The sequence below is a fragment of the Thamnophis sirtalis genome, unplaced genomic scaffold, assembly GCF_051295495.1.
Source record: "Thamnophis sirtalis isolate CommonGarterSnake01/CBP01778 unplaced genomic scaffold, rThaSir2_p1.2 scaffold_4, whole genome shotgun sequence".
In the NCBI taxonomy this organism is placed as follows: domain Eukaryota; kingdom Metazoa; phylum Chordata; class Lepidosauria; order Squamata; family Natricidae; genus Thamnophis; species Thamnophis sirtalis.
Genome location: NW_028261384.1, coordinates 110,373,670 through 110,386,169, shown reverse-complemented (window position 1 = coordinate 110,386,169; position 12,500 = coordinate 110,373,670). Strand labels below are relative to the sequence as shown.

Genomic DNA, 12,500 nt, shown 5'->3' with positions numbered 1-12,500 from the left:
GTTGTCCCAATTGTAAATGGAGCCCTTGGAACAATACCCAAAGGGCTACCTCACTATTTGGAAATTTTAAATTTATCAGACTTGAACATTCTGATTCTACCAAAAACCACCCTACTTGGAATAGCTTATATCCTTCAACGTTACCTTAACATTTCCTAGGTCCTTGGTTAGGACTCGAGCTGTTGAGCTACCAACCAGCCCCAAAATCTCACAAAGATTAACAACAACAACAACAACAATAATAATAATACAGGAAGGTAGGACTCTTTCCTTCCACCCCATTCCTGAGTCTCCCTCCTACAACCAACAGAAGATAGGCCTCCTTCCTCTCCCGCATTCTTGATCCTCCATCCTACAACCAACAGGAAGTTAGGCCTCTTTCCTCCCCCCATCCTTCCTTCCTACAACCCACAGGAAGGTAAGTCTCTTTCCTCCCCACCCCATTCCTGATCCTTCTTCCTACAACCAACAGGAAGGAAGGCCTCTTTCCTCCCCCCATTCCTGATCCTTCCTTCCTACCATGAAGCGGGAAGGTAGGCCTCTTCCACCACCACCCCATTCTGGATCCTTTCTTCCTACAACCAAGCAGGAAGGTAGGCCTCTTTTCCCACCCCCACCCCATTCTGGATCCTTTCTTCCTACCATCAAACAAGAAGGTAGGCCTCTTTCCTGCTGTGGCTGAGCCTGGACAGCTATCTGGTGTTGTTCCTACAGTTATGAAATTATCGTCCTTGAATCAGTAGTGGCTTAGCACTAAGAACCAATCCCGGCACCTAGCATTACTAATGATCAGGAGAAACTAACAAAATTCCACTGTGGATCGATCATCACCTTGCTATAGCTCCTGGACATCTGTCGAAAAAGGAGCTATAGGGCTCAGTTTTTACTGCCAAGGAACCTGGGTGTGCAAATGCAAAACAACTGGAACCAAAGTGCAAAATTTGAACAACTGAAGAAAATGGACATATCTTCAAATATTACTACCAGGCAAAACCAACAGCCAGGAGATTTCAAAAATGATGCAATTGGGGTGGGAACAACACCTGGAAAGAGACATAACTGAAAACATGCAAACTTTTGAATGTGTACCACACTTTACATCCAAGAAGTGACACTGACAGGTTGTACCTGCCAAGAAAAATAGGGGGCAGAGGGCTATTGCAAATCCATCAAACTATGAAAATGAATTTTCAATGATTATGTGAACCAAAGTACATAAAAAATGCTGCAGGCTGTGAAAACAGAGAACAGCATAAAAACAACAGAAACAAAGGCAGAATATAAGGAAAAACAGCTGGATGACAGATTAAATAGATGGAAAACCAAATTTTTGCATGGACAGAACTTGAAAAACTTGAAGGAAAATGTCATGACAACTTGACATGGACATGGCTTAAGATGGGAACTATCAAGAAATAAATGGAAGATTTAATACTGGCTGCTCAAGAACAAGCACTACAAACTAATGCCATGAAAGCAAAGATACAAAAATCCACTGACAACCCAAACTGCCAACTTTGCAATAACAAAGTCAAGACTGTTTCACATTTAATATATGAATGCAGCAAAATAAATGTCACTGAGTTGCTAAATTAATCCACTGGTCATTATGTAAAAAAATATGATTAATCTGTATCCAGAAAGTCATGGGAACATAAAATGGAAAACGTTACAGAAAATGAGAAGGTGAAGATTTTGTGGGACTTGTGAATACAAATGGATCGTCATTTGGAGCACAACACACCAGATATCATGGGCTGAAGTGTACAGTTTACTGATATTGCTGTTCTTGGAGATACCAGAGTTGAAGAAAAAGAACAAGAAAAAATAATGAAGTATTGCGACCTGGGCATCGAAACTACACTGCTATGGATGAGGCATTTAACAGTGATACCCATTGTCATTGGGGCATTTGGCATCATGTCCAAAAATTTTTACAAGATACATCAACAAATTGAAGCTTCCTGCAATAACACCAGCAGAACTGCAAAAAACTGTGCTACTCGGAATATCTTACATTTTAAGAAGGTACTTGGTTGATATCTAGGATGCTGGCAGCAAACCATTAGCACCAGTCACTGGTATTTGTAATGCATTTTTGAATGGTCAGTTGGGTGAGTTTCATGTTTAATGAATAAAGTGTATAATAATAATAATATGTTTATAATGTAAACAAAATACATTTGCTTAATAATTGTACTTTTAACCAAATACTAAACATTTTTAACATTTTTTAGGTTTTTTTTAAAGATATGCCAAGATTGGATGATTGTTACCTGGATGATTGTTTCACATTTCTCTCTATATATTTTCTTACATCTGAGCTATTTGTACAGTCTGTACCAGATCGTTTTAAATGCAACTCGGAATTACTTAGCCCGAAAGGGGTGGGGGGGGGGGTAGAAGGGGAAAAAAACAATTATGCATTTGTCAAAGATACTTTAGTTTTAATACAGGAGTCAGCCCAGAAATTATCTGATGCTACAGTCAAAGCAGTCTGGAAGATGAGTACAATATTTGCTCTATAGCTTAAAGCATATTCATGTATTTTATGAGCCTTGGATCACATCTGGCCCTTTACTTGTCCCTGTCTATCCTATGATGGCAGAGGCAGGTGTGGGGGACAGTGGAGAGGGAATAGAGGCAGGGTGGGGCAGCAAAGTAGTGGTGGGAGAGGTGGTGCAGTGGTGGGAGCAGCAAGGAGTAGCATAGGAGTAGAAGGTGGCAGAACAGCAGTGGGTAGAATAGCAGCCTTCCACAACAGAACGACTTTCCCATGTGCCTCTTTGATAAATTATTTACTGACATCCCCACCCCCACATTAAAGGCAGAATGAACATAGCTCTAATCACATTTTCCAACACCTACATGACTTCAGAAGTAAACAAGGCTCCTGAGAAATGGCCCACCCCCCGAGGATAATTATAAGCATTCCATACGTAAAACTTTTCATATCTACCACTGTAACATCAAATAAATTCTTTGAAAAGCATTGAATATTGCCACAGGTACATGAGAAAATAGTGTGAAGATTGCTCTCCCTTTAGAAGCTCTGAAGCCTAAAAAGCCAAATGGAAAATGAATCTGGAGTCAGTGAATTCATTCTGCATGGATTCCCTGATACTAAGGAGCTATGGATAGTCCATATTGTTCTTTTTTTAATAATTTATTTGGTAGCACTTATTGAAAATATCATCATCATTACTGTCATTGTTTATAGCCATCAACTCCATTCACCCATGTACTTTTTTCTAGTCAATCTATCCTTGCAAGATCTTGGCTCCATTTCTGTCACAGTTCCCAAATCAATGCTGAATTCTTTGATGAACACGGAAGCCATTTCTTACTCCGGATGTCTCTGCCAGGTTTTCTTCCTTGTTTTCTTTATGATGTCTCACTTCTTTCTCCTGTGTGTCATGGCCTATGATCGTTATGTAGCCATCTGCAATCCACTGCATTATGAGACTATAATGAGCAAAAAAGCCTGTATCCAAATGGCAACCAGTGTCTGGATGGGTGGCCTGTCTTATTCAATGCTCCATACAGGAAATTTCTTTTCTGTAAAGTTCTGTTCTAGAATCATCAATCAGTTCTTCTGTGAAATCCCTCAACTGCTCAAGATATCTTGTTCTACCTCTTATGTCGCAGAAGAATGGACACTCATCTTGGGTTCTTGTTTAGCATTCATTCTTTTTGTTCTAATTGTGTTTTCATACGTAAGGATTTTTAAAGCAGTTTTGCAAATCCCATCTACCCAAGGGAAACAAAAGGCTTTCTCTACTTGCTTACCTCATCTCCTAGTGATTTGTCTGTTTCTGGTAAGTGGTAATTTTGCGTACCTGAAACCCACATCCAGCTTTCCATCAACATCAGACATCGTGATTTCAACATTTTATTGTGTGGTGCCGCCAATCATGAATCCTTTGATCTACAGCATGAGGAACAAGGAACTTAAAATGGCATTCTGGAATCTTTTCTTCAAGATTTTTTCTATTACCTGACCTAATAAATGTTTTAAGTTATTTTATTAATACAACATTGAGCAACTTATAACCTTAAACCTTAATTTAGGTAAAGAATTTCATTTTCTCAGACCAGCAACTAGCGTTAAATCTTAGTGAAACATTAAAAAATACAGCAGAATGCTAATTGTACTGTTAAATTTCATACTCCTATTCCTTTAAAGGAGAAATGCTTCCATTCATTATTATTTATATTACATATTTTATTGTAAAAATTATAGAAATGTATAGAATGGTAACGTTCCTGCCTATATATAAATTGATCTAAATATAAATTTTATATTGGCTTGCTTAATTTCTTTTTTTATGTAACAGATGCATTTTAACTATACCATTCCCATCAATTAAATCTGAATATCTATCTAGTAATACTATTAAGTAAAAAAGTAAGATATGTACTTGCATGCAAAAAAAGCAAGAATCAAAATTGCTTTCATGTATATTCTCTTTGAAATTACTTAAGAAACTTAGCTTGTGGATTTAATATAGAAAATACTTGATCTGGATAAACAATATTTATGAAGGAGTACTGGTAAATGGCCAACCTTGTGTTGAAGAAAATATGTATTCAGCCGAAGATTTGTTTTCATGCAAAGTGTTATAGAACATTTCCTTTAAAAACAATCAACATCATAATTTATATCATATAATAATGTGAACAAATATTTTGAGAATTTTCCTTTTTTCTATAAAAATATAGATCATCTAAATACATCAAGATAAGTAAATTAAACATTATAAAAGTAATGATTTTATATCTTCAGGGACAAGATAAAGAACCAAAATGTGAAAGTAGAGCATTTGGCCATTTAATAAGAACTCTTTATTTTTTTATATTTTTTAAATATTTTTTGTGGAAAGTAATAGCTTGACCTTTCAGAGTCACCACTGAGTATCTCTAGTTTTATATCTGGTGGTGATATGATGCATGCAGGTAGTTCATTTCAAAAATATATAAAAAATGATTTTAAATTGTTTCCTCCTTCTCTTTCTCCTCCTCCTCCCCTTCCTCCTCCTCCTCTTCTCCTCCTTAGTATAATGTGATGATACTTCATTCAAGCATAAAAAACTATAACAACATAGTTAATAAGTTAAATAAAATATTTCCATTACATAATGGAGATAAATCTAATTATATACTGGCCATTTTTAACAAATTCATAGTTTTTATAAAATAAGCCAAAGTCTGATAAATGTTACCTAGATAATTATTAGGAATTTCATATTAGAAATTTACATTTTCATAACTATAGGCTTTCCTACTTCCTCCTTAATAAGATTATTAGTATGAAATCCTAAATATTTTCATCCACATATAAAATGTCTGTATCTCAGAGTAAAAATTGATTTGACAGTTTCTGAAGCTCATTTCTATATTAACAAATCTCAGTAAATCTTAATCTTTAGCACTGAATACAATGGTATTGTCAAGTACCAGGGAAATCAGAAAGTCTAGGTGGTTCAAATGATTGTAAAGATTTATTGTAAGCTAATACTCTTTACAAGAATCTGAACCTCTAATGGGCCAAGCAAATTGATGGTAGAAAAGACTTTAAGGAACTCAAGGTAGGCTGCACTTAGATCTCTTGTGGGTCTTAGGGGACTCATGATTGATGTCCACACCTGTCCTCTCTCTGGGGCTCTGCATGGTCATCTCCTATAAGAGATGCTGTGGGTACACAGCATTAGTTGATTCCAGAAGGTATGATAAGTCTAAAAGCTATGAGAATCAAGCAATTTTTCCCATAAGGAATAGTGTAGTGAGTCTAGCTTGTTTATCAAGTACCATACAAAAGATGAGTACTGGGACAAAATTTCATGTCAGAATACATTGAGCACCAAATTCAATGAGCTTCAAAGTATTTGAGTATCAAGATACCACTGTATTTGAAATATTGTACACATTATATTATTTTTAATTCACCATGATTTTTCCTTTATGGTGTTCTGCTGGTATGAATATACCTGTCAGCCTCTGTTTCGTTATTTGCTTTCATCTGCCATTGAAATGTGGAGTGAGGGTTGGTATTTGGGAAGGGAAGTTTTAAGTACAGGAGGGATTCTACAAAGGGAGTTTTGTTCTCACCATCTACTGCGCATCTGGAGATAGTGCTTGGTGTGGTCAAGGCCAACCATCCTGCATACCAACTTGATGATGCTTTTTGAAGGTGGAACTCACATGACACCTAAGAGATTTGCAGATTGGACTGTGGGATGGGGTTACCAGGGGGAGGGGGTTGGGTCACATATTGATATGTATGATTTCGTGTGCTTTTGCCTCAGATTTTGCTTTGCTTAGCTGCTATCTTTTCATAACCAGTAAAAGTACTCCTAATTCTGCGAAATTGAATTAAGTGGTTTCTTTCTTGGTTGCTGAGGGAAGCTGGCTTGACAATACCAGTTAATTACACACATCATTTGATGCCTAGGTCTTCAGATATTTTTAATGAATATCAGATTATTAGTCAACGACAAGGCTCTCCATATGTGTTGCCTCATTGGGAAAGAACTGAAGGAAATGACCAGACTGAGCCTGAGGGCAGGGTCAAATGTATGCATCACAAATCTGGATGGTGATCATCATCAGTTTCTATGTCCCTGAAAGAGACTTAAGTACAGCTCCTATTGTAGTCATTGACTGATACCAATTGGCACTGGCTATTAATAATTCAAATTCTTGTATGGGTTAAATAGAATAAATCTACAGTACTCTTGAGCTCTGTCCCACTCAAAGAATATAACGTTAAGAGAAAAGGAAGAATTTGCAGAAGCATTGGAGATCCAAGTTACAAACAAGGTTAAATATTTAGGGATATATTTAACTGCAAGATATAGCACTCTTAAAGAGAATAATTATTATAAACTTAAGCAACAGATTGTGTCTGATCTAATGAAATGGGAAAATTTACAATTATCAATGAAAGGGAGAATTTCTACTATCAAAACAAAAATTTTACCTAGAATTTTATATCTGTTCCAGACAATTCCATTTAGACTAGGAATTTTTTTTTGACAAATTAAATAAAATAGTATTGAAGTTCATTTGGCAGGGGGGAAAAGCAAGAATAAAATTAAAGTCATTACAAGATTCTAGATCAAGAGGAGGCATGGGCCTACTCAATTGGGAATTATATCTCACTTGATGTGGGTTAAGGAGTGGATAACACTAAGGAATTCTAGATTATTGACTTTAGAAGGACATGGCTTGGGATGGCATGCTTTTTTATGGTATAAAGGTACTAAAACACAGGGTTATTTCAGAAGACATTACTTAAGGGGGGGCTTTGTTTTTGAATTGGGAGAAGATTAAAAAGCAATATTACTTAAAAATACCAGTCTGGCTATCAACTATTGAAGCTTTTTCATATCAAATAATACACAAAAAGGAACAAAAGGTTAGATATGGTGAAATTTTGAATGCAGAAGGTAAACTCAAATCAAAGCTGAAACAGGGAGGAATAAAAATGAATTTGTTTTCATATGTGCAAATACAACCTAGATATGACAAAGACTGCAAAGTGGAAGGTTTTATGATAAAAAAACTGAGTTAGATAAAATTTTGGCAGGTACTGCTGAAAAAGTAATTAAAAAACTATATGGATATTTACTAGAGGTAAAGCTAAAAGAAGAACATGTTAAAGAACTGATGTTAGCTTGGGGAAAAAAAATTGGACACAGGATTGAACTAATTGGAGAAATTTTGGTCCCAAAATTATAAAATTATAAAATGACAATATCAACAGCTTATAAGGAAAATTTGTATAAGATGTTTTACAGGTGGCACTTACCCCCAACTAGAATAGCAAGAATGTCCAAAAACAAATTGGAAAACTTTTGGAAATGTCATCAGACACCGGGATCATACTACCATATGTGGTGGACTTGCACAGAAGCTAAATGGTATTGGACTAAAATTCACATGTGGTAAAGAAATACCAGAATAAGATTATGCCATAAAGATACGTTATTATTAAACATTCACAATGATGTAACAGATAGTTAGTATACATATGCATTTAATCTTTAGAATTCATGTTTAAAAGGAAGAAATTATAAGAGTAAACTGAATATATGATTTACAATGATAATCAAGGTATTAATGTATATTGGGTTGAAAACCATTGATTTTATACATAAGTGAAAGTGGTATTTCACAAATGTTTGTGACCAAATGACATGCTAAATATATATGTAATTGGTGATTTTTAAATGTTATATGTATGTTTTTGCTTGTTTTAAAATAAAAAAATCCCTATAAATCCTATAAAAAAGGCTGCCCCTCTGCAAAAAGGCAGGACCTATCTGAATGGTCTGCTTTCAGCAACTATGTAGCCTCACAGCTTGGAATCATAAAGCAGCTGAGATTCTAGATTGGATTGTATCTGTGAGATGTCTCCTGGATCGCCACTCCCCAAACTCCCATGGATTACAGAGACACGCAAAGAAATCTGTTGAATAAAATGGATATAAAAAATGATGGATAAAATTATTCAGGTCTGTTTTCAGTTTGAGTCCAAGAGTAGAATAGTTCCATTGGAGATGGTTGGAGAGTAGACTTGCCTGATTATCTAGTTTGATTCCTGTTAGAACTGAGGAAGTGGACAAGGTCCTTAGGCTGTCAAGGCCACTACTACTGGCTTATTAGATATTTTCCCCTCCTAGTTAGTGAAAGCCTTCTGGACAGATGGGTCCAGGTGGGGATTAACACATTGCTGCAAAAGAGGCTGTTTCTGACACCATTTAAGGATGACTTGGTCCACTACACCCTCCTCAAGAAACCATCATTTGACCCAACCTGACTGACCAATTTTATTCAATTTTCCATCTTTCCTTTCTAGGGAAGACAGTGGAAAAATGGTTGTCATATAGCTCCAAAGAATTTTGGATTAAACATTATCTGGACCCCTTTAGGTCAGGTTTCAGGCCAGATTACTGAAGAGAAATAGGGACCCTCAATTGTTTCCTCTGAAAACACCTTATTGCGGAAAAATATGAAGATAAGCACGCACACATGCGCGCGCGCACACACACATACACACACGCGCACACACACACACACACACATCAGAGAAGAAGACCTAGAGGAAGCAAAATGCACAATGATAAAAATGATTAATGATTAAAAATATAAACAATACCATAATATGAAATAGGCAAGTGGAGTATGCATTTTTTTGTCTCTTGAAAAGAAGGGATTGTTAGGAATGGGAGAAGATCGCTATGAACAATAATGAAGATAAGGATGCCAACTTGAATTGGAACATTAAAAAATTAGAGCTCCAATTTCAGCTAGGAATAAATTAGAGCAAGTGAGCGTAAGTAACTGGGATTTTGGAGAAGAACTGATTAACAATATTGGGGCAGCAAGGAGTTGCTAAAGTGCCATTAGTATATAATATTCCATAGTGATAATCAAAAATCTAAACACTTCCAAACATCTGGCTGCAAGATCTGCTATTAATTATGCATTCATAATTTTAAAAAAGGGTTGTAACCAATGACATAGCAATCATAGCCATGATTATAAGAAGGGGAATACCATATCCTACAAAGAAGATAAAGAAAAGGACCTGAGCATCACATGCAGAAAAAGAGATGAGGTCATATGAGCCTAACAAATAGTCTAAATGAAGGGGCCAGACACTGAGAACAAATCCCATTTGGAATGAAGAGTGAAATAGCATTTTTTTCCATTTTACTTATTTATTTCACTATCTCTGCTGAGTCTTTAAGTACATTTTAAAAACAGTGAACATTTATGATTATACAAAGATATAGATATCTATCTACCTGTCTACATACATACATAGCTTCAAAATAGTAATTCTTATCTTTTTACAGTTTTCTCTGATAACCTTTTCTGTTTTATTTCACTTCATTTCTTACTAATTAATCTCTGTATACAAATAGGAAAATAGAATATATAGAGAAAAAGAAGCTTGAGTAAAACTCATTTTCCCACAGCTACATGGACTTACAGCTCTAAAATAAACTAGGCCTTTGAGAAATCAGTCTCCTGAGGATAATGACAAATATCCTATAGATAAACCTATGCTTTTAAATTAGCACTCCCATATTAAAGGAACTTCTTTGAATAGCATTACATTCCCTCTTGACTACTGCCACAGATACCTGAGAAACAGATCTTATGTATGATCACCTGTTACTAATTCTGAAGTCTAAAAAGGAGAATGGAAAATAAATCAAGTGTAAGTGAATTCCTTCTGCTTGGATTCCCTGACACTGAGGAGTTACGAATATTCCACATTGTTCTCTTTTTAATAATTTATATGGTAGCCTTCATTGAAAATCTCATCATCATCACTGTCATTGTTTATAGCCACCAGCTCCATTCACCCATGTATTTTTTTTTAGTCAATCTATCCTTGCAAGATCTTGGATCCATTTCTGTCACAGTTCCCAAGTCAATGATAAATTCCTTGACAAACACGGAAGCCATTTCTTACTCTGGATGTCTCTGCCAAGTTTTTTTCCTTGTTTTCTTCATGCTGTCTCATTTCTTTCTCCTGGGTGTCATGGCCTATGATCGTTATGTAGCCATCTGCAATCCACTGTATTATGAGACTGTACTGAGCAAAACTGTCTGTATCCAAATGGCAACCGTTGCGTGGATTGGTGGCCTTTTCTATGCAATACTTTATACAGGAAACTTACTTACAGTGAACTTCTGTTCCAGAATCATTAATCAGTTCTTTTGTGAAATCCCTCAGCTGCTCAAGATCTCTTGCTCTGACTCATATGTTGCAGTAGTCTGGGCTCTAACATTTGGTTCTAGTTTAGCTTTTTTCTATTTTGCTGTAATTACTTTTTCTTATGTTCAGATCTTCAGAGCAGTGCTGAGGATCCGATCTACCCATGGAAAGTATAAGGCCTTCTCTACTTGCTTACCCCACCTCATAGTCATTTGTCTGTTTCTGATAAGTGGTAATTTTGCATACCTGAGACCCCTTTCTAGCTCACCATCGACATCAGACATCCTGATTTCTATGTTTTACTGTGTGGTACCACCAGTCATGAATCCATTGATCTACAGTATAAGAAACAAAGAACTCAAAATGGCTTTCAGGAAGTTGATCATCAATATTTCTTTGAAGAACTTGCCACAAATTCCTCAGTTTGTGTAGTTTAATAAATACTTTAACTTATTTGACCATTTAGATACAATAAGTAAAGTGATCCACTTTTTGCTATGGTTATCAGTTGATAAATTAAGTGGAATTGAATTAGTATGTTAGGCTTGACCCTTTTGAAATTCAAAAAACTGCAATATTGTTATTAAGCCTTGTTTTTGGTTGCTTTAAAAATTTGTTTACAACTCTAGGCAGCTTACACTCTATAAGCATTAATATATTTAAAATATTATTGTCTCAGATCAGCATTTAGGATTAAATCCTTGTGATACTACATACAGCTGAATACTAACTGTGCTGTTAATTTTCATATACTTTTTCTCCAAATAAATCCATGCCTTATTATTTATATTACATAGTAGACATGTATGGAAAAGATATAAGATTATATTACTGTAGGTAGGTGCATTTCTTTAATATAAATTTAATGCTGGATTTTTTAATTCCTTGATATGATACAAAAATTATGCAAACTGTCTGGTTTTCAATAGCAATTAAAACCAGAATGTTATAAGCTTAGACCATCAGTTTGTATTCAGATCCCCACAATATTTTAATCTGCTCATTTTATTACTTTTCATATATGTTCCCACCAATTGTTTATTATTAGCATATGATCATTCTCATCTTTCTTTGATAATCTTTTTAATTTCAGTTCATTTGTATCTAATGAATCTTTTAGGAAAAGATGAGAATTATCAATCTGATGATATATAGATATGTCTATAGGTAGATAGTCAGACACATAGACAGCATACATTTTCACTTAAAATTTTATTTAAAGGATCAGCTGAGATAATATACTTTACAGAAATATGTATGACATTGAAATACATTATTCAAATATTCAACAAACTATAAAGTATAGTTATTTTATTTTGACCAAAAAACAATGGATCTTTTATTGATAAAAATATGAAAATGTACATTCTACTTTTGCTCTTCATATATTTTATTTTTAGATTCTACTTTCAAGGTATTCCATATCTTTATCCTCAGTACTTTTTCTCTACATATTTAGGCTGATATCAAATTAAATGTAAAAGCTTTCATCTCTATGTGATTTCTCTTTAATTGGAGTTATTTTCCTGTAAGGACCAGCTATGTAAAATATGATGTAAATTATGGGAACAACTTAAAATGATTTTTTTTTAAAAAAAAAAACCTTTTAAATGCGCAATGGAGTTACACGGTATAGAATAGCTATGAATCAAAAGAAAAAACGCTTACCATTACATATTGCTTTCTAACATTGTCACATTACACCCAAACAGATACTCTTGTTCTTTTTAGTTTTTCAGTTGAAGCCTGAGAACCCAAATAATAA

At 34.9% G+C, this 12,500-nt stretch overlaps 2 protein-coding genes across 2 annotated transcripts; both read left to right on the top strand.

The window, feature by feature from the left end:
* Positions 1-3,071: 3,071 nt before the first annotated feature.
* On the top strand, positions 3,072-4,001 carry LOC106547082 (olfactory receptor 14A16-like). The gene has a single exon (XM_014064119.2). The coding sequence runs from the start codon at positions 3,072-3,074 to the stop codon at positions 3,999-4,001; it is 930 nt and encodes a 309-aa protein (XP_013919594.2).
* A 6,212-nt stretch (positions 4,002-10,213) lies between these two features.
* On the top strand, positions 10,214-11,167 carry LOC148046165 (olfactory receptor 14A16-like). Its single transcript, XM_087714560.1, has one exon. The coding sequence runs from the start codon at positions 10,214-10,216 to the stop codon at positions 11,165-11,167; it is 954 nt and encodes a 317-aa protein (XP_087570686.1).
* Positions 11,168-12,500: the final 1,333 nt, after the last annotated feature.